The sequence below is a fragment of the Thalassophryne amazonica genome, chromosome 2 (genome assembly GCF_902500255.1).
Source record: "Thalassophryne amazonica chromosome 2, fThaAma1.1, whole genome shotgun sequence".
NCBI lineage: Eukaryota > Metazoa > Chordata > Actinopteri > Batrachoidiformes > Batrachoididae > Thalassophryne > Thalassophryne amazonica.
In genome coordinates this window covers 124,337,680-124,361,605 of record NC_047104.1, presented here as the reverse complement: position 1 = coordinate 124,361,605, position 23,926 = coordinate 124,337,680, and the positions used below count along the sequence as shown (strand labels likewise).

At 42.1% G+C, this 23,926-nt stretch overlaps 1 protein-coding gene across 3 annotated transcripts in view; it reads right to left on the bottom strand.

Moving 5' to 3' along the window:
• Window positions 1-1,980: 1,980 nt before the first annotated feature.
• tdrd3 (tudor domain containing 3) overlaps window positions 1,981-23,926 on the bottom strand; it is a 55,624-nt gene continuing 33,678 nt past the window's right edge. Inside the window, exons 7-14 of one of the 3 annotated variants that reach the window (XM_034192946.1) lie at window positions 22,146-22,292; window positions 21,875-22,027; window positions 16,953-17,130; window positions 16,725-16,850; window positions 8,670-9,610; window positions 7,459-7,584; window positions 6,579-6,710; window positions 1,981-2,361 (exon numbers count right to left, since the gene is read on the bottom strand). In XM_034192946.1, the coding sequence (XP_034048837.1) occupies window positions 6,594-6,710; window positions 7,459-7,584; window positions 8,670-9,610; window positions 16,725-16,850; window positions 16,953-17,130; window positions 21,875-22,027; window positions 22,146-22,292 (1,788 nt within the window). In that variant the 3' untranslated portion in view covers window positions 1,981-2,361; window positions 6,579-6,593. Of the gene's footprint in view, window positions 2,362-6,578; window positions 6,746-7,458; window positions 7,585-8,669; window positions 9,611-16,724; window positions 16,851-16,952; window positions 17,131-21,874; window positions 22,028-22,145; window positions 22,293-23,926 lie in introns of those variants that run through there. The other 2 variants (XM_034192956.1, XM_034192963.1) reach the window with 2 other exon arrangements.

The following is a 23,926-nucleotide window of genomic DNA, read 5'->3' as shown; positions in this document are numbered from 1 at the left end:
TTTGTGTGTTGTTTTTACCGTGTGGGGAAGGTGATGGTCTAGTGGTTGAGGTGTTGGGCTTGAGACCAGAAGATCCTGGGTTCAAATCCCCACCTGACTGGAAAATCACTAAGGGCCCTTGGGCAAGGTCTTTAATCCCCTATTGCTCCCGGTGTGTAGTGAGCGCCTTGTATGGCAGCACCCTGACATCGGGGTGAATGTGAGGCATAATTGTAAAGCGCTTTGAGTGTCTGATGCAGATGGAAAAGCGCTATATAAATGCAGTCCATTTACCATTTGGCTGACACCACACACTGTACAACTAAACCTGTCAGATCTATGATTTGTTTTTATCTCCACATGTGGGGTCTCTCAGGTTTTGGAAACCTATAGATAATTCTAAAATCCTGCAGTCAAAAACACCGATATAACCGGTCGCCAGTAGATGGCAGTGTTCTATGCATTTTGACGCTGGTTAGATCACACGGCCTGAATAATTTTAGCTTTTGGAAAAGCAATGTGGGCTTCTTCTGGCATTTTTACATAAAACAAACAATAACAACATCTATAAACCCAGAGAATATATTCATTCATCAATATATTGCTGTTGTCCGTGTGGAGCCTGATCAGAGCGTCTCAAATGCATTTCTCCTGTCGTGAACGTTTCCCATAATGCACTGCACACACACCATGTCCACACTAAAACCTTCAAAATTAGTGCATTACTTTAAAACTAAAACATATATCTGATATTTAAATAACTTGCCTGAAATTAGTTTGGTTCAAATTCTAACCATAAGTTAAAACTCTATGCCTCTGATGACTTGGGTGCTATTGCCAGCGTATTAGTATGGGGTCAAAAGAAATGAGTTTTTTGTCTTTTCTATGATCAGTTCTCATTTGCCTGCAGAGGATAGAGCAGTTTATTCTGGAACCAGAGGACAGAACTGCGCATCTACTACAAAAAAGCTACGTCTGCAAAAATGTTAGCGGTCTAAAAATTATCGGACCAAAACTTATCGGAATATAATTGGTCCGATGATGGTTTTCAAAGTTATCTGAAAAGCTAATCCAATAAGGAAAACATTATCTTCAATAATTAACGGTTAGCGGATTAGTGGAACTGTGCCCACCACTGGGGGTGCCCAAACTTGTACATACAAATGTAAGTTGCGGTCTTTTGACAACACTGGGAGTTCCAGCAACTTGTATTCCGAAGCGACTTACATGTCAAAAATCAGTGTTCAGTACCTTTTCAGTAGAGTGGAAACAAGGTGTAGCATTAAGGATATTTGGCGTATGTTCTATCGGCTAGTGCGTGGCTCAATAGTCTTTCCAGATTGTTACAAAATGTTCTTTCTTGAATTCTTGTGACTTACATACTTCCGCACTGCTTAAATGTTTTTTTCCCTTACCATGATGCATTTTCTGACAGATACAACTTATACTCCAGAAAACACAGCAGTAGGGAGTGTCTTCAGTCCACGAGAACCCATTCACAAGCTTCACTTTCAGTTCCTGTCAAACAGATAGGATTCCATATTGCCACCCATTAATTATTCATCTGTGCTTGCTTGGAACATCAGTTGGAAAATGAAGCAAAACCATTTGACCAGTGACACAGTATAGCTGTGGTGACCGCTGTTGACCTCTGCCACATTGTCCAGTTATCTCCTACTGTGGCTACAAAAGAAACTGGAGCAGAGGTGGAAATTGTTTCAATGTATAAAACTTGTGTCTCTCCCACACACAGGTGACATACTGGTGTGTGTGCACAGTGTTTGAAAAGCTTGGTAAAGACGCTTTTGTAATGTGCAAAATGATATCTCTCCAGTGTAACCATCTCAATTACAGGGGGAAGAGATTAGTTTGCGTTTTGGATTTGCTTCAGAGAACACAACAAATGAGCTTGAGCTCCTTTCCATGGAGTACGACTGCCAATCCATAAGAGGGGAAACGACAGAGACAAGTTAGACGAGAAGAATTAATCTACATGGTGGAGCAGGTCTCAACTTGAGAAGTTTATTTGAAGCCTTATTAGCTGCTACCAGAGAAACAGTCCTGTATTTGCTTTCTGCATTACTCTTATTTCAAAATTTACAATTAAACACATTAAAATAAATCAGCTGCATATTTGAATAACTATTTATTAATACAATAATTCAGTCATTCAATAAATCAAAAATTTTTAACAGTTGATATGTCCTTTACAACACATGTATGTCAGGGTTTTTGTTTTACTTTTTTTGCATGTTGTCCAAGCCCTTTGAAAAGTTCTGTAAGTCCTGAAGATGCAGTCACTTACACCCTTAGGAAGCACTCAGGATTGTTGCAGGAAAGTGACAACCTCTGTCGTGGAAGGATATGGGACAAGCAGACTGACTGAAGGGGGAAAAAACAGAAAAACAAAGTTATAATTTAACAATATGTAGAGTGAGCATTAGTATGAATGCCAACAAATTAGTGCAGAACAATAACATTTTTAAGACAGACAGTTTCAGATTATGTCATTTTTGTTTGTATGCCCAGGCCTTTATTAGGTTTATTCTAGTGTCAGTACAGTACTAATCCAATCATGTATAATCTCCTGACTCAATTTCTTCATTCTCCATCTCTTCCCATTATTTACTCTACTAGATTGAAATGCAAGATAATAACTGTGCTACAGTTGTGTTCAAAATGCTAGCAGTGTGTTTAAAAAAAAGTGAGTAAATCCTTATACCTTTTATTTCCATACACGCAAATGCATTGGGAACACTGCACATTTTATTCACATCAAGAAACCAATCATCAAATTTGTTATTACTTTACAGAAAGTGAAGAAAAAGGAGCATTAAGCAGTTAAAAACACAGCAGTCTGCATTTTCTTTCTGAGAAAAAAAAAAAAAAAAAAAAAAAAACAGGCGTCAAACAGGTGGCCCTTATTTAAGAACAAAGGCAGTAAATGTTGTACATGCTGGTTGTAGTGCATTTCTCTGACAATCAGTAAAATGGGTCGTTCCAGACATTTTTCAAAACAACAGCATACTTTGATTAAAAAGTTAATTGGAGAGGGAAAAAAACATAAGTAGTACAGAAAATGATAGGCTACTCAGCTAAAATGATCTCAGGCACTTTAGAATGGCAACAAAATCAGAAAGACGTGGAAGAAAACAGACAATCGCTATTCATGTTGATCAAAGAAGCTCCAAGGTGATCAAAGATCTAAAGTTACCGGTCAGTACTGTAACAATTAGAAGACGCCTATGTGAAGCCAAGCTATGAGCAAGAAGCCCCTGCTGAGTTCCATTGTTGGAAAAAAAAAAAGTGCTGAAGAGCTTACATTTTGCCAAAGAACACATTAACTGGCCCAAAGAGAAATGGTGCAGCATTTTGTGGACTGATGAAAGGAAGATTGTCCTTATTGGGTCAAGGGGCCACAGAAAGTTGGCCAAAGGGCCCCCAAGAACTGAATTCAAGCCCCAGTTCATTGCGAAGACAGTGAAGCATGGTGGAGCAAGCATCATGATGTTAGATATATTTGTGTTCAATTATGGTTTTCTTTATTTGTTTTCTGTACATCTTTTGGTATTAAGGTAGTTACGAGGTCTGTCAATAAAGTATAGGTCCTTTTTATTATTTTCAAAAACTATATGGATTTCATTCATATGTTTTTACGTCAGACATGCTTGAACCCTCGTGCGCATGCGTGAGTTTTTCCATGCCTGTCGGTGACGTCATTCGCCTGTGAGCACTCCTTGTGGGAGGAGTCGTCCAGCCCCTCGTCAGAATTCCTTTGTCTGAGAAGTTGCTGAGAGACTGGCGCTTTGTTTGATCCGGGACATCGTGTGACTACCACAGAAATGGCAAGAGAGCTGGACATAGCACTTTTGCGGCACATTCCACTGTTACAGGAGATTTTGTAATGAAAGACGTGTGGAGGATTTCGCGTGTCGGCACGGAGCCGAATAAAAAAAATGCTCAACAAAAAAAAACGCCTCTGTGTGATTCAGACGGCTTCGGTGGCTTTTCAGTCGAGTGAGTATCCGAGAAATTGTTTAACAGCTGGGCATGTTCCAACTTGTCCTGTGAGACTTCCAACACGGAGGTGCTGTTGTCCAGCGGCATGAGCGGCTGCGTCCCGACGCACGAATCCGTATGCACGTCTTTCATAACAAAATCTCCTTTAACAGTGGAATGTGCCGATAAATTGCTGATCCCGACCTCTTCTGAAACTTCTCTGCTAGTCACACGACGTCCTGCATCAACAGAGCCTTAAATTTGGAAGTGATCTGCTCGTTCCAGCCTGTCGATGGCCACTCGGGGCGCAGTGCGCCCTCCGCTGCCGTGGGCCGTTTTTAATCCAGTTTTAATTGTCCTTAATCTGTGTGATACCGATAGAATCTTCACCGAAAGCCATCTGAATCTTCCAAATGGTTTCCATCTGGCTGTCTGACAGAGCTTCTGAAAAAATTTTCATGGACCAAAGCGGCAGTCGCTCCGCCATTCCTAAACAATAAAAATCCGACGAGGGGGGTGGACCAGTGCTCACTCAAAGCCTGCCCACAGGCGAATGACGCAACCGACAGGCGTGAAAAAACTCATGCATGCGCACGAAGGTTCAAGCTTGTCTGATGCAAGCGCACATGATTCAAATCCATATAGTTTTTGAAAAAATCCATTTATGTCATGTTGTAGAGAGGGCGGCACTGATGCTTCACAGCAAAAGGTCCTGGGTTCACTTCCCACCTGGTCCTTTCTGTGTGGAATGTGTGTGTTCTCCTTGTGTGGGCTCCCTCCAGGTGCTTCAGCTTCCTCTAACTTGCAAAAACATGCAGGTAAGGTGAAATGGTGACTCTAAACTGACCACAGGTATGAGTGAGCATGTGAATGTGTTCTTGTGTGTATGTTATGCAGCTCTGCGACAGAATGCTGTTCTGTCGAGCGTGTACCTGGCCTCTCGCTCAGTGACTGTTGGAAAATGCTCCAGCTCCATTGTGACCCTAAATTAGAATGAGGTGGTGTAGAAAATGAATGAATGTTGTAGAGATTTGATTTGTTTCTGCCGTGAGTTTACAGGGCATCCTTTTAAAATTTAGATAAAGATAAGCCAGAGTTGTTTCTGCTTTTAAATTTGATGTCATTACAAAATGCACACACACGGTAAATTTAACATGTTGAATTTACTGGAAAAGTTGATAAACTGCTTCACTTTCCTCAAAATTACCAACCTAGTGGTGAGAGGTCTATCACCTGAACTGGTTTGAACTTTATTTCTACACTGGTTTATGGGTTCAGACTGAGACAAGCCATTTAAGTGCCTGTTGAAGGAGTGTTTTTCCTCCTGCCATGCTACAGGTTTTGTGTTTCTCCTGGCTGACGCAGTGAGGATTATGGCTCATTAAACAATGCAGAAGCTTTCTGAAACACTAACGTGCACCACTGCCTCATAACAGCATGTAATCTCTGCTACGCAGTGAGCGTGAACCATGAGAAAATAAAATTTGGGAGTTTATGGTTACAGCAAATATCAAATAAACTAATTTAAAGCAATGAAATGAGCTAACAGGCTGAAAAATACAGACATTGTCAATTTCATTTCATTAATTTCCAAAAGTTACGGTGGATAATTACAATATTACCATTACAATATAACACCCCACAACCCTGTTTTTTTTTTTTTTAATTGCAGGGACTATAATGAAAGAAACATACCATGTTTTAACTTAATTTACAGCATACTGACACCTGCTTCGATTTGAACATGAGAAACTATACTGCTTTTAAATTGCATGAAGACGCCTATCATTTTTTGACTTTTGATTTGAGGTAATTAAAAAACTGGACGAAGTTGCCCTGGGATGGTGATGCCTCTGTATCTTATAAGCTTGTTGCATGGGAACATGTAGGCCTACACTCATTGTTTCCTGTAACAGAGTTCGTCACATTTTTGTACGTCACAAAACCAATGACGCAGCTGTTTATGGAATGTCACTAACTGTTAAGGTATAGTTAAGATTTAGTTACTATTTAGTCAGTATTTCTTTGAATGTATTTGATACCAGGTCCATTAATGATACACGGACGTCACAATTTATGCAGGTCACGCTCTATAGCATTCTAGATTTAACAGAACCAGCCTGGAACTATGTCACGAGTTAGAGTGCATTGTTGTTTGGTACTCACAACAAATCTCTCTCACTTGCTGTATGTCACATTTTGGTGTATGTCACATGTTTGCGTATCACGTATTGGACCGGAAATAGGGACACGCCGTAGGAAGCATATAGTTTTAAGTAAGTAGAATAGTCAAAGTATGGTCCAGGAATCTTCAAAAATGCATTGTTTTTTGCCCGTGGCAAGGTGATCCTAATGTTGATTCAGCTGTGCCTCCACACTGAGCAGATATTAATCTCTGAAACTTCACAGGTACCCTTTAAAATGGTAAATTACATTACATATTTCAAGGTACTTCATTTTCTACCCTATGATGGCCAGAATCTGTGTGTCTTCCCATACTACGAGCCTATACAAACGCCAGTCCTCACAATGGTTGTGCTGATGCTTATGGTGAAAATTACAAAATTCAAAAATAAATCATTTCATGCTTATTTACCTACCAGTACAACATCCATTCAATCTCTCGCCCGCGGAGGCTGGTAATACTGCTGGGTGGGTCGTGTGCGTCTTGGCTGCCCATCTCCTCCACGACGAAACTCTAGCGAGCTGTCATAGTAACCGTCATCTTCCTCCTGCCATTGTACATTTGATATTGGTTGTGATGTTACTGTGGGTAACCAGAGATTCATTTTAAACACTGATTCCTCATGTACATCTTTGTCACAGGTTTGGCTCAACTAAAATGGGGGCAAAACACATTTCTAGCTGCTAATAATTGGCCCAAAAGTTGCATCACAGGATGTATTGGTAAGGAGCTTCGGAGAAACAGCTTATAAATGAAATGTAATCATTTATTCTTCTAGCTATGTTATCCGTTACATTTAATGATCTGACTTTTGTGAACAGCTCTGGACCTCTTAAAAGAAGGGTGTCCTACATGAAACAGATTATCTTTCAGAAATGTAGCTATAAGCAGTAATCTAAAATGTAAATATTTCCTATAGTTAAACTCCCTCTCTCATATATATATATATATATATATATGAATTAAAAAATGGGCTTATACGCACAAATTTTTTGTGTGGGGGGGGGCAGATGAGCAGTGCATTTCACACAGTACAGGATTGATAAAAATACCATTTTATTTCATGTTTTCCATACAGATTAGAAAAAATGAAATCTGTTTCTCCAATAAAGTCAAATTCTGTTCTCCTCCAACTGATGTGCCTTTTTCAAACAAATCTATGATGAAAAAGGCACATCACAGATGTGCCTTTTTCATCATAAATGTCTGCACTTATGACTTACAAACAGCTTGTGGTCTTAATAAAAAAAAAAAAATGGGTCATTCATCAAATTAATGTAGTTGTTTGCTCTCACCAAGATCTCAGCAGTAACAGGTTTGATGTTATGGAGCAGAACTTCTTCACAGTTTCCATAATCACTAAACACAACAACTGCTGTGGAGCCTGATGGATGGACAGCATCTATACTTGCGTGGTAAAACTTGTACAAGGACACACAAACGCAGACAGCAGACAAAGAGAAACCTAGTTATTTTTTTTATAAATTTGTTCATGTCATCAACTACAACTGCAGAAGCAATGAATTCTCCACCAACTGACACACAAATAGGTTGTGATGTTCTGACCGACAAAGAAAAGGCATTTAATTTTATAATCAGTTTGTATTTTCAATTGGGCTGCAAAAAGTGATTATTTTCCATATTCAATTAATTTGACTTACTGACTTTAACTGACTGATGTGTTGTTTGGTCCATAAAATGCTGTGAAATGGCACAAAATATCAACGTTTCCCAGACCCACAATGATGCCTTCAATGACCTTGTTTTGTCTACAACCCAGAGAGATATTACTGCCAGAGAAGAATAAAGAAAATAGTAAAATAAATCAAAAATACTCATGTTTAAGAAGCTTGAATCACAGAATTTGGACCTTTTTTTCCCCCCTCTTTCTCATAATAACTGTAAACTAATTTAATACCCAATTACTAACTGGTTAAACGGTTTATCATTGCAGCTCTAATTTTCACTGCAATTTGTAACTTTTGTCATAAATTAGGTTGGTAGCTACAGATGTTACCAGAGGCTGCACTGTATTTAAAGAGGATCAAAGTACTACTCCGACCATTACAAGTGTATCTGACGGTATGGCACAGTCCGATTTAGTGTTGAATTTGTGAAGTAAGTCCTATATAGGCCCTGAGACCCGTTGGTGCCAATGCTTTATCACTGGATTTCATAGCGTCAAAGGGATAAGAGTTTACCACTTCCCACGGAGTGGTTATTTCCCGAGCCTAATATGGTATTTACAGCTGGGTGGACAGAGACAATATAAATTAAGTGCCCTGTCCAAGGAAACAGACATGTAGCGTGAGCAGGATTCGAACCTAGGTCTACATATTGGCAGGCACAGCTCCTTATCCACTGAGCTGCCTACTCTACTGTTGTATTCGTGTACTTTTTTACATTTCAGTGCACTGTCTCAAATTTGTTCTTTGCCATATTTTGAATACAAAGCCTTAATTATTTTGAAACTAGTGACATGTTACTAGGGGTAATAACGATTTACCTTGCTGTCTTCCCAATACAGTGCCAGGCACTGGTCTCCAGGTTTCCACATGTGTCCCAGAATCTGGCCTTTGTCTGGCCCTCGAGGACCTTGGCCTTTTTGTCCTGACTTTCTTTTAGGTCCTGGATTATTAGAAGGATTTTTCTTGGGTGGTGGCTCCCTGTTGGGAGGACCAGATAAGTTTGTTGGCTTAATTGGCCCAGTTCTTCTGTATGACAAATGTCCATTGTGGAAATTAGAAGAATCGCCTGGTGTAAATTGATAACCTTGGACGAACTGCACTTGCTGGCTCAGCACTGAGTTTGCTCCCGTAGAATTCAAGTTAAATGGGCCACTTTCCATTTGACGACCAAAATGTTCTGAATTAGGACGATCAATCCTCCCCTTTCTCCTATTACTGTTGGATTCCTCAAGTCTGCCATCAGTCGATTTATTACTTCCTTTTGCCTCTGTGTTAGTGCTTGTAGAAAGTTTTGATGCAGGTGGGTTGTCTTTTGCCCCTTTCCTGGCAGAAGGCCCTGCCATGTTACCACCAGCACCATCTCCATTTTTGGATCGCTGGTGTAAAGATCCACCAAACTGCTGTGTTGGTTCTTTTGAACGTGTGAAAGTAGCAGTGACTGTACAAGGTAAATTCTGCTCATTTCGCATTTCTCTCCTGTCATTTTGCAATCTGTCAGGTGCGTCACGTGTCCATCGCTCCTGGCCCCTCCACTGCTGGGTTTGGGACAATGTTTGTGAAGCCGTACGGTCAGAGAGAAGTTCCTGACCAGGTTTCGGAAAATCTGTGTTCCTGTGGAAGCGAGGTGGTCTGTCATTCTTTTGTTGTCTGTTCCCATTATGGAAGGACTTTGTTTGCGACGCATCTTTGGAGTAATAGCCTGAGTTGGACAAATTCACTTTGCTCTCATGATGGATCTGAGGTGTATGACTCTTTGAGTCTAAAAAAACAAAGCACAAAGAGCCAAAACTTAATCATTTAAGATGGAGCAATGAAAATAAAACTGTGATTATGAAACATGTCCTCCACTACATAGTTACTCATTTTGAGGTGACAACAGAGCATATAGAAATCTAAATGCTACCTCACAGATAGAGATGCTGTATTTATTTAAAAGGTGTGTGCACAATGGAAACACTGTTGTTAATGTGTAGTAGGTGTACCACAAAGGTGCAATGGATAATACTGTTGCCTGATAGCAAAACGTTTTGGGGTTTTAAATCAGAGACGGGGCCAATGTGAGAAGACAGTGTTCCTCATATCTGTGTGGAGTCACTCCAGGTACTCTGGCTTCCTTAAACAGACAAAATCCAAGCATCTGTCTTTGTGGAGTCTCAATTAACCACAGGCGCGAGGATGAATGGTCGTCTGTCTATACGTGTTGATCCTGCTGAAATGTTCTGATTGTACCTGAGCATATATAAAGTGAAATCTTTATCCAGAATCCAGATCCGTATCCAGATCACCTCAAATATTCAGTGGAGTCTTCCATGCCCTAATATCTATCTATGGTGCAAATTTGGTGAGAATCCATGAAATAGTTTTGACGTTATCCTTCAAAGCGTATATCAAGAGAAATCTTGATCCAGAATCCAGTTTTGGATCCGGATCACCTCCAAAAGTTAATGGAGTCTTTCATGGCGTAATATGTATCTGTGGTGAAAATCTGGTGAGAATCCTTGAAGTAGTTCTGATGTAATCCTTCAAAGAATATATAAAGTGAAACTTGATCCAGAATCCGGACCCAGATCACCTCCAAACTTTTATGGAGTTTTCCATGGCCTAACAGGTATCTGTGTTAAAACGTTCATCAAAATTCGTGAAGTAGTTCTGACATAATCCTTTAAAGCAAATATAAAGTGAAATCTTGATCCAGAATCCGGATTCGGATCCAGATCACTTCCAAAATTGAATGGAATCTTGCATGGCCTAATATGTATCCGTGGTGAAAATTTGTTGAGAATCTGTGAAGTATTTTTGACATAATCCTTCAAAGGCTATATAAAGTGAAGCTTGATCCAGCAACCGGATGCAGATCACCTCCAAAATTTAATGGAGTCTTCCATGGCTTAATATGTATCTGTGTTGAAGTAGTTCAAAATCCCTGAAGTAGTTTTGACTTAATCCTTCAAAGCGTACATAAAGTGATATCTTGATCCAGAATCTGGATTCAGATCTGGATCACGTCCAAAATTTAATGGAGTCTTCCATCACCTAATATGTATCCATGGCAAAAATTTGATGAGAATCCATGAAGTAGTTTTGACGTAATCCTTCAAAGACTATATAAAGTGAAACATGATGCAGAATCTGGATCCGAATCCAGATCACCTCCAAAATTTAATGGAGTATTCCAGGGTCTAATATGTATCTGCATTAAAAAAAAAAGAAGACAGATAAACGCAGGTCATTTTATTACATCCTTAGCGGATGCAAAAATAGAAGTCACAACCAGCTTGCTATAGTTCAGCTTTGTGATTTTTTTTTTTTTTTTTGCCATATAGCAATCAGTTATGGATAGGTACAACTAGCACCTCAACTATGGCTCTCCAATCAGCTGATAAGCAGAAATACTAGGTTTGATTAAATATTGTAATCTGTCTTTTCACTGGTTGTTTTAAACTTTGACAATGGGTTGTACAATGGTATAATGAATGTTTATGAGTTCAATGGTATGAATATTTCATGAGGTGAAATATGGAATGTTCCATTCAACGAGGTGAAGCCAAGCTGATGGTTTTTTCCAGCTTTCACCGAATTAAATATTCATTCCATTGAAAGAATGAAACATCATTCATTATTTGTTTTACATAACAGATAAAATAGATCCTTGTCATTTGATATTTTATTAATTTTAAACAACAGAAAAGTGACTTACATTTTGGTGTTCCACTGGCGCTTTGACATCAACAGTCCAACATGAACTTTAAATTGGAGTCCAAAATTGTTCTCAGTCAACTTGGAAAAACAGTTAGTCCGTGATGCCGTGCACTGACTTTGTGTACTTCCAAAAAACTAAAAAGTAAGACTTTGTGTAGTTCCTCAGTCCAGTGAAAATTGTTGCAGTTAACAAACGTCTTTGAGTTGTTTAACGTAAAGTGCTCCCACACTTTTAAAGTCTTAACTTTCTTTGGTCTACTTGAATCTGCCATATTCTAACTGTGTAGTTCTACGAAACAGCGTCTGATCTGCTCTGTGCAGTGGTCACTACTGGCGTCAGAAGTGGCCAGCAGCTTCTGGCGCCATAATCGCTCGACACAACGCATCAATGAAGCAATGTGTTGCCAACGCCTGTTGTAATCGATTTTTATCGATTTTATTGATTCGTTGTTGCAGCCCTAATAAAAAGTCTAATATTGCTTGCTGGTACATAGCGACAAAATCTCTGCTATGTGACCTCCAGCTTGTAATAGCTTTCTAAGTATGCAACACATCATTTGACTAGTAAATGGCAGCAGTCTCTAATGGCATCAAATAATTTGGCTTTGGTGAAACAATAGGCTGAGAGGCTCGAGGCACCGTCTTTCATTCGCTACTGCAAGTTCCTTGTTGCTTAATGTTCATTATATTAAATAGTCCTCCCAAATTTCATCTTCTGATGGTGCAAATGTGCAAGAAATCAGCGGTTTTGTTAACAATGCCATATGCAAACGTATGTGTTATTCATATTATGTGTTATTGTAACTTTGCAAAAACAATGTCGGACTCTGTTGTTTTCTCTGGGCCCCTCCCCAATCAGACCGGGAGTGACATGTTTAGCCGCATGTTCTCCTTGAATTGCTGGCTGTCTGAGTGGTGTCCAAAAAATGAGGTGGGCTTCATTGATAATTGGCAAAGCTTCTGGGGAAAACCTGGTCTTGTTAGGAGAGACGGCATCCATCCCACTTTAGAGGGAGCAGCTCTCATTTCTAGAAATCTGGCCAATTTTTTTGGATCCTCCAAACTGTGACTGTCTAGCGTTGGGACCAGGAGGCAGAGCTGTGGTCTTATACACCTCTCTGCAGCTTCTCTCCCCCTGCCATCCCCTCATTACCCCACCCCCGTAGAGACGGTGCCTGCTCCCAGACCACCAATAACCAGCAAAAATCTATTTAAGCATAAAAATTCAAAAAGAAAAAATAATATAGCACCTTCAATTGCACCACAGACTAAAACAGTTAAATGTGGTCTATTAAACATTAGGTCTCTCTCTTCTAAGTCCCTGTTGGTAAATGATATAATAATTGATCAACGTATTGATTTATTCTGCCTAACAGAAACCTGGTTACAGCAGGATGAATATGTTAGTTTAAATGAATCAACACCCCCGAGTCACACTAACTGTCAGAATGCTCGCAGCACGGGCCGGGGTGGAGGATTAGCAGCAATCTTCCATTCCAGCCTATTAATTAATCAAAAACCTAGACAGAGCTTTAATTCATTTGAAAGCTTGTCTCTTAGTCTTGTCCATCCAAATTGGAAGTCCCAAAAACCAGTTTTATTTGTTATTATCTATCGTCCACCTGGTCGTTACTGTGAGTTTCTCTGTGAATTTTCAGACCTTTTGTCTGACTTAGTGCTTAGCTCAGATAAGATAATTATAGTGGGCGATTTTAACATCCACACAGATGCTGAGAATGACAGCCTCAACACTGCATTTAATCTATTATTAGACTCTATCGGCTTTGCTCAAAAAGTAAATGAGTCCACCCACCACTTTAATCATATTTTAGATCTTGTTCTGACTTATGGTATGGAAATAGAAGACTTAACAGTATTCCCTGAAAACTCCCTTCTGTCTGATCATTTTTTAATAACATTTACATTTACCCTGTTGGACTACCCTGCAGTGGGGAATAAGTTTCATTACACTAGAAGTCTTTCAGAAAGCGCTGTAACTAGGTTTAAGGATATGATTCCTTCTTTATGTTCTCTAATGTCATATACCAACACAGAGCAGAGTAGCTACCTAAACTCTGTAAGGGAGTTAGAGTATCTCGTCAAAAGTTTTACATCCTCATTGAAGACAACTTTGGATGCTGTAGCTCCTCTGAAAAAGAGAGCTTTAAATCAGGTATAACTCACAAACTCGTAGCTTAAAGCAGATAACCCGTAAGTTGGAGAGGAAATGGCGTCTCACTAATTTAGAAGATCTTCACTTAGCCTGGAAAAAGAGTTTGTTGCTCTATAAAAAAGCCCTCCGTAAAGCTAGGACATCTTTCTACTCATCACTAATTGAAGAAAATAAGAACAACCCCAGGTTTCTTTTCAGCACTGTAGCCAGACTGACAAAGAGTCAGAGCTCTATTGAGCTGAGTATTCCATTAACTTTAACTAGTAATGACTTCATGACTTTCTTTGCTAACAAAATTTTGACTATTAGAGAAAAAATTACTCATAACCATCCCAAAGATGTATCGTTATCTTTGGCTGCTTTCAGTGACGCCGGTATTTGGTTAGACTCTTTCTCTCCGATTGTTCTGTCTGAGTTATTTTCATTAGTTACTTCATCCAAACCATCAACATGTTTATTAGACCCCATTCCTGCCAGGCTGCTCAAGGAAGTCCTACCATTATTTAATGCTTCAATCTTAAATATGATCAATCTATCTTTGTTAGTTGGTTATGTACCACAGGCCTTTAAGGTGGCAGTAATTAAACCATTACTTAAAAAGCCATCACTTGACCCAGCTATCTTAGCTAATTATAGGCCAATCTCCAACCTTCCTTTTCTCTCAAAGATTCTTGAGAGGGTAGTTGTAAAACAGCTAACTGATCACCTGCAGAGGAATGGTCTATTTGAAGAGTTTCAGTCAGGTTTTAGAATTCATCATAATACAGAAACAGCATTAGTGAAGGTTACAAATGATCTTCTTATGGCTTCGGACAGTGGACTTATCTCTGTGCTTGTTCTGTTGGACCTCAGTGCTGCTTTTGATACTGTTGACCATAAAATTTTATTACAGAGATTAGAGCATGTCATAGGTATTAAGGGCACTGCGCTGCGGTGGTTTGAATCATATTTGTCTAATAGATTACAGTTTGTTCATGTAAATGGGGAATCTTCTTCACAGACTAAAGTTAATTATGGAGTTCCACAAGGGTCTGTGCTAGGACCAATTTTATTCACTTTATACATGCTTCCCTTAGGCAGTATTATTAGACGGTATTGCTTAAATTTTCATTGTTACGCAGATGATACCCAGCTTTATCTATCCATGAAGCCAGAGGATACACACCAATTAGCTAAACTGCAGGATTGTCTTACAGACATAAAGACATGGATGACCTCTAATTTCCTGCTTTTAAACTCAGATAAAACTGAAGTTATTGTACTTGGCCCCACAAATCTTAGAAGCATGGTGTCTAACCAGATCGTTACTCTGGATGGCATTTCCCTGATCTCTAGTAATACTGTGAGAAATCTTGGAGTCATTTTTGATCAGGATATGTCATTCAAAGCGCATATTAAACAAATATGTAGGACTGCCTTTTTGCATTTACGCAATATCTCTAAAATCAGAAAGGTCTTGTCTCAGAGTGATGCTGAAAAACTAATTCATGCATTTATTTCCTCTAGGCTGGACTATTGTAATTCATTATTATCAGGTTGTCCTAAAAGTTCCCTAAAAAGCCTTCAGTTGGTTCAGAATGCTGCAGCTAGAGTACTGACAGGGACTAGCAGGAGAGAGCATATCTCACCCGTGTTGGCCTCTCTTCATTGGCTTCCTGTTAATTCTAGAATAGAATTTAAAATTCTTCTTCTTACTTATAAGGTTTTGAATAATCAGGTCCCATCTTATCTTAGGGACCTCGTAGTACCATATTACCCCATTAGAGCGCTTCGCTCTCAGACTGCGGGCTTACTTGTGGTTCCTAGGGTTTGTAAGAGTAGAATGGGAGGCAGAGCCTTCAGCTTTCAGGCTCCTCTCCTGTGGAACCAGCTCCCAATTCAGATCAGGGAGACAGATACCCTCTCTACTTTTAAGATTAGGCTTAAAACTTTCCTTTTCGCTAAGGCTTATAGTTAGGGCTGGATCGGGTGACCCTGGACCATCCCTTGGTTATGTTGCTTTAGACGTAGACTGTGGGGGGGTTCCCATGATGCACTGTTTCTTTCTCTTTTTGCTCCGTATGCATCACTCTGCATTTAATCATTAGTGATCGATCTCTGCCCCCCTTCTCTGCATGTCTTTTTCCTGGTTCTTTCCCTCAGCCCCAACCAGTCTCAGCAGAAGACTGCCCCTCCCTGAGCCTGGTTCTGCTGGAGGTTTCTTCCTGTTAAAAGGGAGTTTTTCCTTCCCACTGTGGCCAAGTGCTTGCTCATAGGGGGTCGTTTTGACCGTTGGGGTTTTTCATAATTATTGTATGGCCTTGCCTTACAATATGGAGCGCCTTGGGGCAACTGTTTGTTGTGATTTGGCGCTATATAAGAAAAAAGTTGATTGATTGATTGATTGATTCATCTTGGTCCACTAAAGGAGAGACTCAAAGAAAGTCATATACAAAGTTACACAGTCGCAAACGGTGTCATTTGGATAGCTGAACTCTGTGCTAACAATGCAGACTAAATCAAGAATTTGATCACTTTAAACTATGAATGTACACTTGCCCTTTCCCACAATGCAAAAAAGTACCCTTCTTTTCTATTTCCATACCATATTTTCTACATCCATACCTGATTATTTGTAGTGGTTAACCATAGACACACAAAAAACTCACACACATATCAACTGCATAAATTCTGGTTTGAAATTAACTTAAGAGCATAAGATGTCAGCACCAATTTAAATGCGACTTAGACCCACAATGCCTATCTTTATGTACAGCCTAGAAGTAAAATCAAATGATGTTCAATTTCCAATTACTTCAATCTTCAAATTGTTACTCATCATTTTACTTACTCAGTTATCAAGCTAGTAGACAACTGGCTTTCGAACAATCATATAATCAGTACAACTGACTTGAGAATTAACAACAAAAAAATTTTTTTTGAGATGAAAGTTAAAGTATGAATGAAATAAACTTGAAGATGACAATGACAGACCAGTATAAATCCAGACAGGTTAGCCCACCCTCAATGGAGAAAACGCCCATCTTGGATTCCAGAAAGTCAAACAGGGTGCTCGGAGCAGAAGGCCTTCCTCCTGCTCCCTCCACGTCATCCTTGTTTCTGGATCTACCTCTTCCCCGTCCTCTTGCTGAGAAGAACCACAAGGGAAAAGAAAAGGGGGGGTGATCAAATAAGACCCATTTAACACTCAAACAAGGTGTAAGTAGGGTATGTGTGTATCTTCCTTAACCTCTTGATTGCACTTTGTTGGATTCAGCTAAAACCTGAGTAGGTCTGCAACCAGAAGACCCAGTTAACAGGCTGTTTAGTGCCACTTCGAGGTTGTTGTTGTTGTCCATCAGAGCCTGCCGAGCAGCCTCCCTGTTAAAGCCCATCTCCATGATGTCTCTCAGAGCACGTTCATCCACCTGCACACAAGACACAACCAAAGATAACACAAAAGGTGAAAAAGGTATTCTGGAGATGTTAGAGAATGTACAGAAACATGGATGGATGATAGTTACTTGGTAATATTGAGATAGAGTTAAAGTGTCAGTCTGACAAAAATATGTAAGATTGTAGAGAAATAAAAAAGAATTTAAAAAAGATCCATTAATAAGAATTACAATACTAAATATGTTAGGGAATTCATCAAGGCTGGTATATTACTTTCATAATGGGGTTGTTTTCACTCATGTCTGTTTATTACTATCATAGCAGAATTGCTTAAAAAGGAGTCAGATAATTTGTTTGTCAGTCAACTGATGTTCCTATTCTCACCAGTGGTCATGAACTTAATGACCAAAAAAAAAAAAAAAAACGTTGTGGTTCCTCCGTCGGGTAACTGGGCTTACATTCCGGGACAGGGTCAGAAGCGCAAATATCTGGGAGGGACTCTGAGTAGAGCCACTGCCTTTTCACATCAAAAAAAAACAAAAAACAAACAAACAGCTGTGGTGTTTCGGGCATCTAGTGAGGATGCCCCTCCCTGGTTGTGTCCTTCGGTGTGTCTTCCAGAGAAATCCAACTGGGAGGATGCTCCAGGGAAGACCCAGAACTCACCGGAGGGATTATATGTCTCAACTGCCTTGGCAATATCTCAGGGTCCCTCATAAAATTTGATGTTTTGGTGAAAGAAAATACTCCTCTATATAGTTTCATGATGAACTGGTATAACTGGTGATGCAAAATGGAAAACTTGCACTATGCGCAATTTCTCCAATCAGAGCCAGAGAAGTCACTCAATTTTTGAGAACTGTCTGCTCCACACAGATTTACCATAGAGTGTCATACTGTTTGTATTTCTTCATAATTTATGTAAATAAATTCCAAGACCTATTCAGTGACTTGGAAATGTTCATGTATCGACGTGTCTGAAGAAAACTGGCAATAAAACTGATTATTTGAAGGTATTATACCAAAGGAGCCCATTACTTATGCAACCATCATCTTGGCTTTTATATTTTGTATTAATTTATATCAAGTTGCAGAGATTTGTTTTCAGTTTGAGTTTAAGGAACATAATTTTCCACATTTTTATATTGAGAAACCTGATTTTACTTTTGTATTTGAAATGGCATAAATAAATTAAAATGTATGAAATACCAAGAAGCTGAATACTTTTGCAAGCTACTGTAAAGTTCTACATTTTTAAGTCCTTGCTTTACTCAGTCTCTGAGCAATGAAATTAGACTTCAGGAATGCCAAGAAGAACACAGAACAAGCTCCAACCAATAAATTCAATCCATCCATTTTCTTCCGATTTATCCGGAGTCAGGTCGCAGGGGCAGCAGCTCAAGCAAAGCCGCCCAGACCTCCCGATCCACACACACCTCCCCCAGCTCCTCCGGGGGAACCCGAAGGCGTTCCCAAGCCAGCCAAGAGATGTAGTCCCTCCAGCGTGTCCTGGGTCTTCCCCGGGGCCTCCTCCCAGTGGGACGTGCCCGGAATACCTCTCCAGCGAGGCGTCCAGGGGGCATCCGGAAAAGATGCCCGAGCCACCTCAACTGACTCCTTTCGATGTGGATTAACAGCGGCTCGACTCTGAGCTCCTCCCGAGTGACCGAGCTCCTCACCCTATCTCTAAGGGAGCGCCCAGCCACCCTGCGGAGGAAGCTCATCTCGGCCGCTTGTACTCGCGATCTCGTTCTTTTGGTCATGAGCCAAATCTCATGACCATAGGTGAGGATCGGAACGTAGATCGATCGGTAAATCAAGAGCTCAGCTCTCTCTTCACCACGACGGTCCGATACAGCGACCGCATCACTGCAGATGCTGCACCGATCCGTCTGTCGATCTCACGCTCCATCCATCCCTCACTCGTGAGCAAGACCCCGAGATACTTAAACTCCTCCACTTGAGGCAAGGACACTCCACCGACCTGAAGAGGGCAAAGCACCTTTTTCCGGTTGAGAACCATGGCCTCGGATTTGGAGGTGCTGATTTTCATCCCGGACGCTTCACACTCGGCTGCAAACCGCCCCAGTGCACGCTGAAGGTCCTGATTTGACGAAGCCAACAGAACCACATCGTCCGCAAACAGCAGAGATGAGATTCTGTGGTTCCCAAACCAGACCCCTCTACACCCTGGCTGCGCCTAGAAATTCTGTCCATAAAAATAATAAACAGAACCGGTGACAAAGGGCAGCCCTGGCGGAGGCCAACGTGCACTGGAAACAGGTTTGACTTACTACCGGCAATGCAAACCAAGCTCCTGCTGCGGTCGTACAGGGACCGGATAGCCTTTAGCAAAGGACCCGTACTCCTGGAGCACCCCCCACAGGGTGCCCCGAGGGACACGGTTGAACGCCTTCTCCAGATCCACAAAACACATGTGGACTGGTTGGGCAAACTCCCATGAACCCTCGAGCACCCGATGGAGCGTGTAGAGCTGGTCCAGTGTGCCGCGACCAGGACGAAAACCACACTGCTCCTCCTGAATCCGAGGTTCGACCATCAGTCGAATTCTCCTCTCCAGTACTCTGGAATAAACCTTACCGGGGAGGCTGAGGAGTGTGATCCCCCTATAGTTGGAACACACCCTCCGGTCCCCCTTCTTAAACAGAGGGACCACCACCCCGGTCTGCCAATCCAGAGGCACTGTCACCGATCGCCACACGATGTTGCAGAGGCGTGTCAGCCAAGACAGCCCCACAACATCCAGAGACTTAAGGTACTCAGGACGGATTTCATCCACCACAGGAGCCTTGCCACCGAGGAGCTTTCTAATCACCTCGGTGACTTCGGCCCGGGTAATGGATGAGTCCGCCTCTGAGTCCCCAGTCTCTGCTTCCTCTTCGGAAGACGTGACGATGGGATTGAGGAGATCCTCGAAGTACTCCTCCCACCGCCCGACAACATCCCCAGTCAGGGTCAACAGCTCCCCACTCGCACCGTAAACAGTGCTGGTGGAGAGCTGCTTCCGCCTCCCGAGGCGTCGGACGGTTTGCCAGAATCTCTTCGAGACCGACCAATAGTCCTCCTCCATAGCCTCCCCGAACTCCTCCCAGACCGGAGTTTTTGCCTCTGCGACCGCACGGGCCGTGGCACGCTTGGCCTGCCGGTACCTGTCAGCTGCCTCTGGGGTCCCACGTACCAACAAAGATAAGTAGGACTCCTTCTTCAGCTTGATGGCATCCCTTACTTCCGGTGTCCACCACCGGGTTCGGGGATTGCCGCCGCAACAGGCACCAGAGACCTTGCGACCACAGCTACGAGCAGCCGCATCGACAATGGAGGTGGAGAACATGGTCCACTCGGACTCCATGTCTCCAACCTCCCCCGGGATCTGGGAGAAGCTCTCCCGGAGGTGGGAGTTGAAGACCTCGCTGACAGAGGGTTCCGCCAGTCGTTCCCAGCAGACCCTCATGATACGTTTGGGCCTGCCAGGTCTGACCGGCTTCCTACCCTCCCAGCGGATCCAACTCACCACCAGGTGGTGATCAGTCGACAGCTCTGCCCCTCTCTTCACTCGAGTGTCCGAGACACGTGGCCAAAGGTCAGATGATACGATTACAAAGTCGATCATCGACCTCCGGCTCAGGGTGTCCTGGTGCCACATGCACTTATGGACACCCTTGTGCTCCAACATGGTGTTCGGAATGGACAAACTGTGACTAGCACAGAAGTCCAACAACTGAACACCACTCGGGTTCAGATCGGGGAGGCCGTGCTTCCCGATCACCCCCCTCCAGGTTTTACTGTCGCCGCCCACGTGGGCGTTGAAATCCCCCAGGAGAACAATGGAGTCCCCAGTCGGAGCGCTATCTAGTACCCCTCCCAGGGACTCCAAGAAGGTCGGGTACTCTGCACTGCTGCTCGGCCCGTAGGCCGAGACAACGGTGAGAGACCTGTCCCCGACCCTCTCGTTCACCGGAGTGAACGCCAACACTTGGCGACTCAGCTGGGGAGCAATAAGCAATGCAACCCCAGCTCTCCGCCTCTCCCCGTGGGCGACGCCAGAAAAATGAAGCGTCCAGCCCCTCTCCAGGAGTTGGGTACCAGAGCCCAAGCTGTGCGTGGAAGTGAGCCCGACTATCTCTAGTCGGTATCTCTCAACCTCCCGTACAAGCTCAGGCTCCTTCCCCCCTAGCGAGTTGACATTCCACGTCCCAACAGCCAGGGGCTGTGAGCATGGACCGGGCCGCCGGGCCACCCGCCCTCGACCGCCACCCAATCCTCTCTGCACCCGACCCCCATGGCCCCCTCTGCAGGTGGTGAACCCACAGGAGGGCGGGCCCACGTCACTCTTTCGGGCTGAGCCCGGCCGGGCCCCATGGGCTAAGGCCCGACCACCAGGCGCTTGCGCGCGAGCCCCAACCCCAGGCCTGGCTCCAGGGTGGGACCTCGGCTCTGCCAAACCGGGTGACGTCTCAGTCCTTGATCTTTTACTGGTCATGGAGGTTCTGAACTGCCCTTAGTCTGACCCGTCACCTAGGACCTGTTTGCCTTGGGAGACCCTACAGGGAGCACAAAGCCCCCGACAACATAGCTCCTAGGATCATCCGGGTACGCAAACTCCCCCACCACGATAAGGTGGCAGCTAGAGGGGGAGACCAATAAATTATTTTGTTGAAATTAAATGATGGTTAAGTGACAGATTATAGGGTTTTGCAATAAAATTTTAGAGAGATTATACAACTATTTTACAGATTTTGTCCATTTTTGTCTCACCAGCTCTCGATAGTTTCCTTCTTGTCTGCCTTCAATTCTTTCTCCCCCATCATCTCGTTTTCGTTGTTGGTATGAGTCACGGCTCCGACACGAGGACGTCGTACTGCATAAATTGCTGCCTGCGTTTCCACCACCACCAAATGTACGTGGAGCCTTAATAAAGGAAAGACCACAAAGATCAATGCAGGTAAAAAAAAATTACCTTATCATCATGTACTACTTTTACCATAACACAAAATTAAGATACACACCCACAGAGAGAATTCCATACCTCTTTGGTCTTGGCCACTTCAGCAATTGCTGCTATCCTTTGCTTTTCAAACTCATTTTCATCAGTAGTTTTCACCACACTCTGACTCTGTAGGGTCTTTCTCTGGTCTAGTTCTTTACTATCCATGTCCTCCTTCTTTGTGCATTTCTACAGAAAGTAGAACAAAGGATTCAAAACATGTTTTGAAAGAGCCTTTCTTTCACATAAAGTGCTTTTAGAAGAAAGAACATGAATTTTTTTCTTGCTATATGATCTCATATCAGAGCTGTGGCTTCACCTGTAGCTTTAAAATTACATCGACTGGTTACATAGCACCAAAAAATTATCCCAGATCATGATTGTTTGAAACTCCACTTTGAATTATTCAATTCAAAATGACAGGATGTGAGGAATCACGTTAGCGTGTTTCCTTTTTTTTTTTTACTAAAAAGTGAGAGCACAGCCACACTCCTGCCCACTGCTGAAATTTCTATCCCAGTTCATATCATATCAATCATGTACTGAGCAGAGAAAGACTTCCATACAAGGAAACCGATCACATCTAGGTTTGAGTTTCCCATGTGTCTTCGAGCAAACTGCAAGGAAAATTTATTTGTTTAGAAAACATTTCTGTGTACCACTCCACCATGAAACTGTGTAACTGGTGAGGCAAGATACAACAGTTGCATTTGGTACACTTTCTCCAGTCATACCAACAGAAGGCTGTAACAGCTCCAAAGATGCCTCAGTCTCCCTCACTAGTCTCTTTCTCGTACGGTCACTCAGTTTTTCAGAACTGCCTGCTCCAGACAGATTTACGGTACAGTAACATACCATTTGTATTTCTTCATGACTGATGTAAATGAAGTCCAAGACATATTCAGTGACCTGGAAATATTCAAGTATCCATCTCCTGTGAAGATTTGTATAAACAATACTATTTATATTTAGCCTGCCCAATTGGGTACCACAGTCTCGTTTGAGGGCAGGCGCTAAAGGAGTAAAATATGATGCATATGACATATTTTCTCTACTTCCAGGGTACCAACCACGGCATTTTCATTTTTGAGGAAATTACTTTCAAACAAAGTGAAAATGCAAAGAAAAAGTGATGATGCGGTGTGAAAGTGGACATGTGTTGCAGCTTGTTCATGACTCAGGAGCACAAATGTGTCGAGGTAGTTTTGCAGATGAGAGAAAGCAGCCACTCTGGTTAGCTGTATAGGCTAACACTTACTGACAGGACGTCTCCCACTCGTTTCGTCTTCCCTCCTCCACTGGGACCGTAAAAAAAAAAACAAAAAAAAAAAAACACTTTTCGCAACTGCTTCGGTGACTGCAGCCGATAACAAAACAGTACACCATTTATCTGTGTGAAGTGTGCTGTGTATATTGCACAATGGCAGAGGAGGTTCCCGTAAGTGGTCAAATCCCATGATATCATGCAGGGTTCAAACGAGATTGCAGTGCCCTATTACTTATGGCCTCTAAAAATAAAGGGGCTACATATAAAAATGGCTGTAACCGTTAAATAGCTAATGTGATTTTTTTTTTTTTTGTGCTCAACCCCTTGAACTAAATTGAAAGTCTACTAGAATATCTTGATTGGTTTATTTCATCTCCATTGTTGTGGTGTACACAGGCAAAATTACAAAAATTGTGTCACTGTCAAATTATTTATGAACTTGACTGTAGATCTAGATATGTCTCAGTTACTTCAATTATCATGCATTATATAATGACTGAGTGGATCCTTGTCATTTGATTGGTGGGTTGTATGTCACGTGACATGGATTATTCAT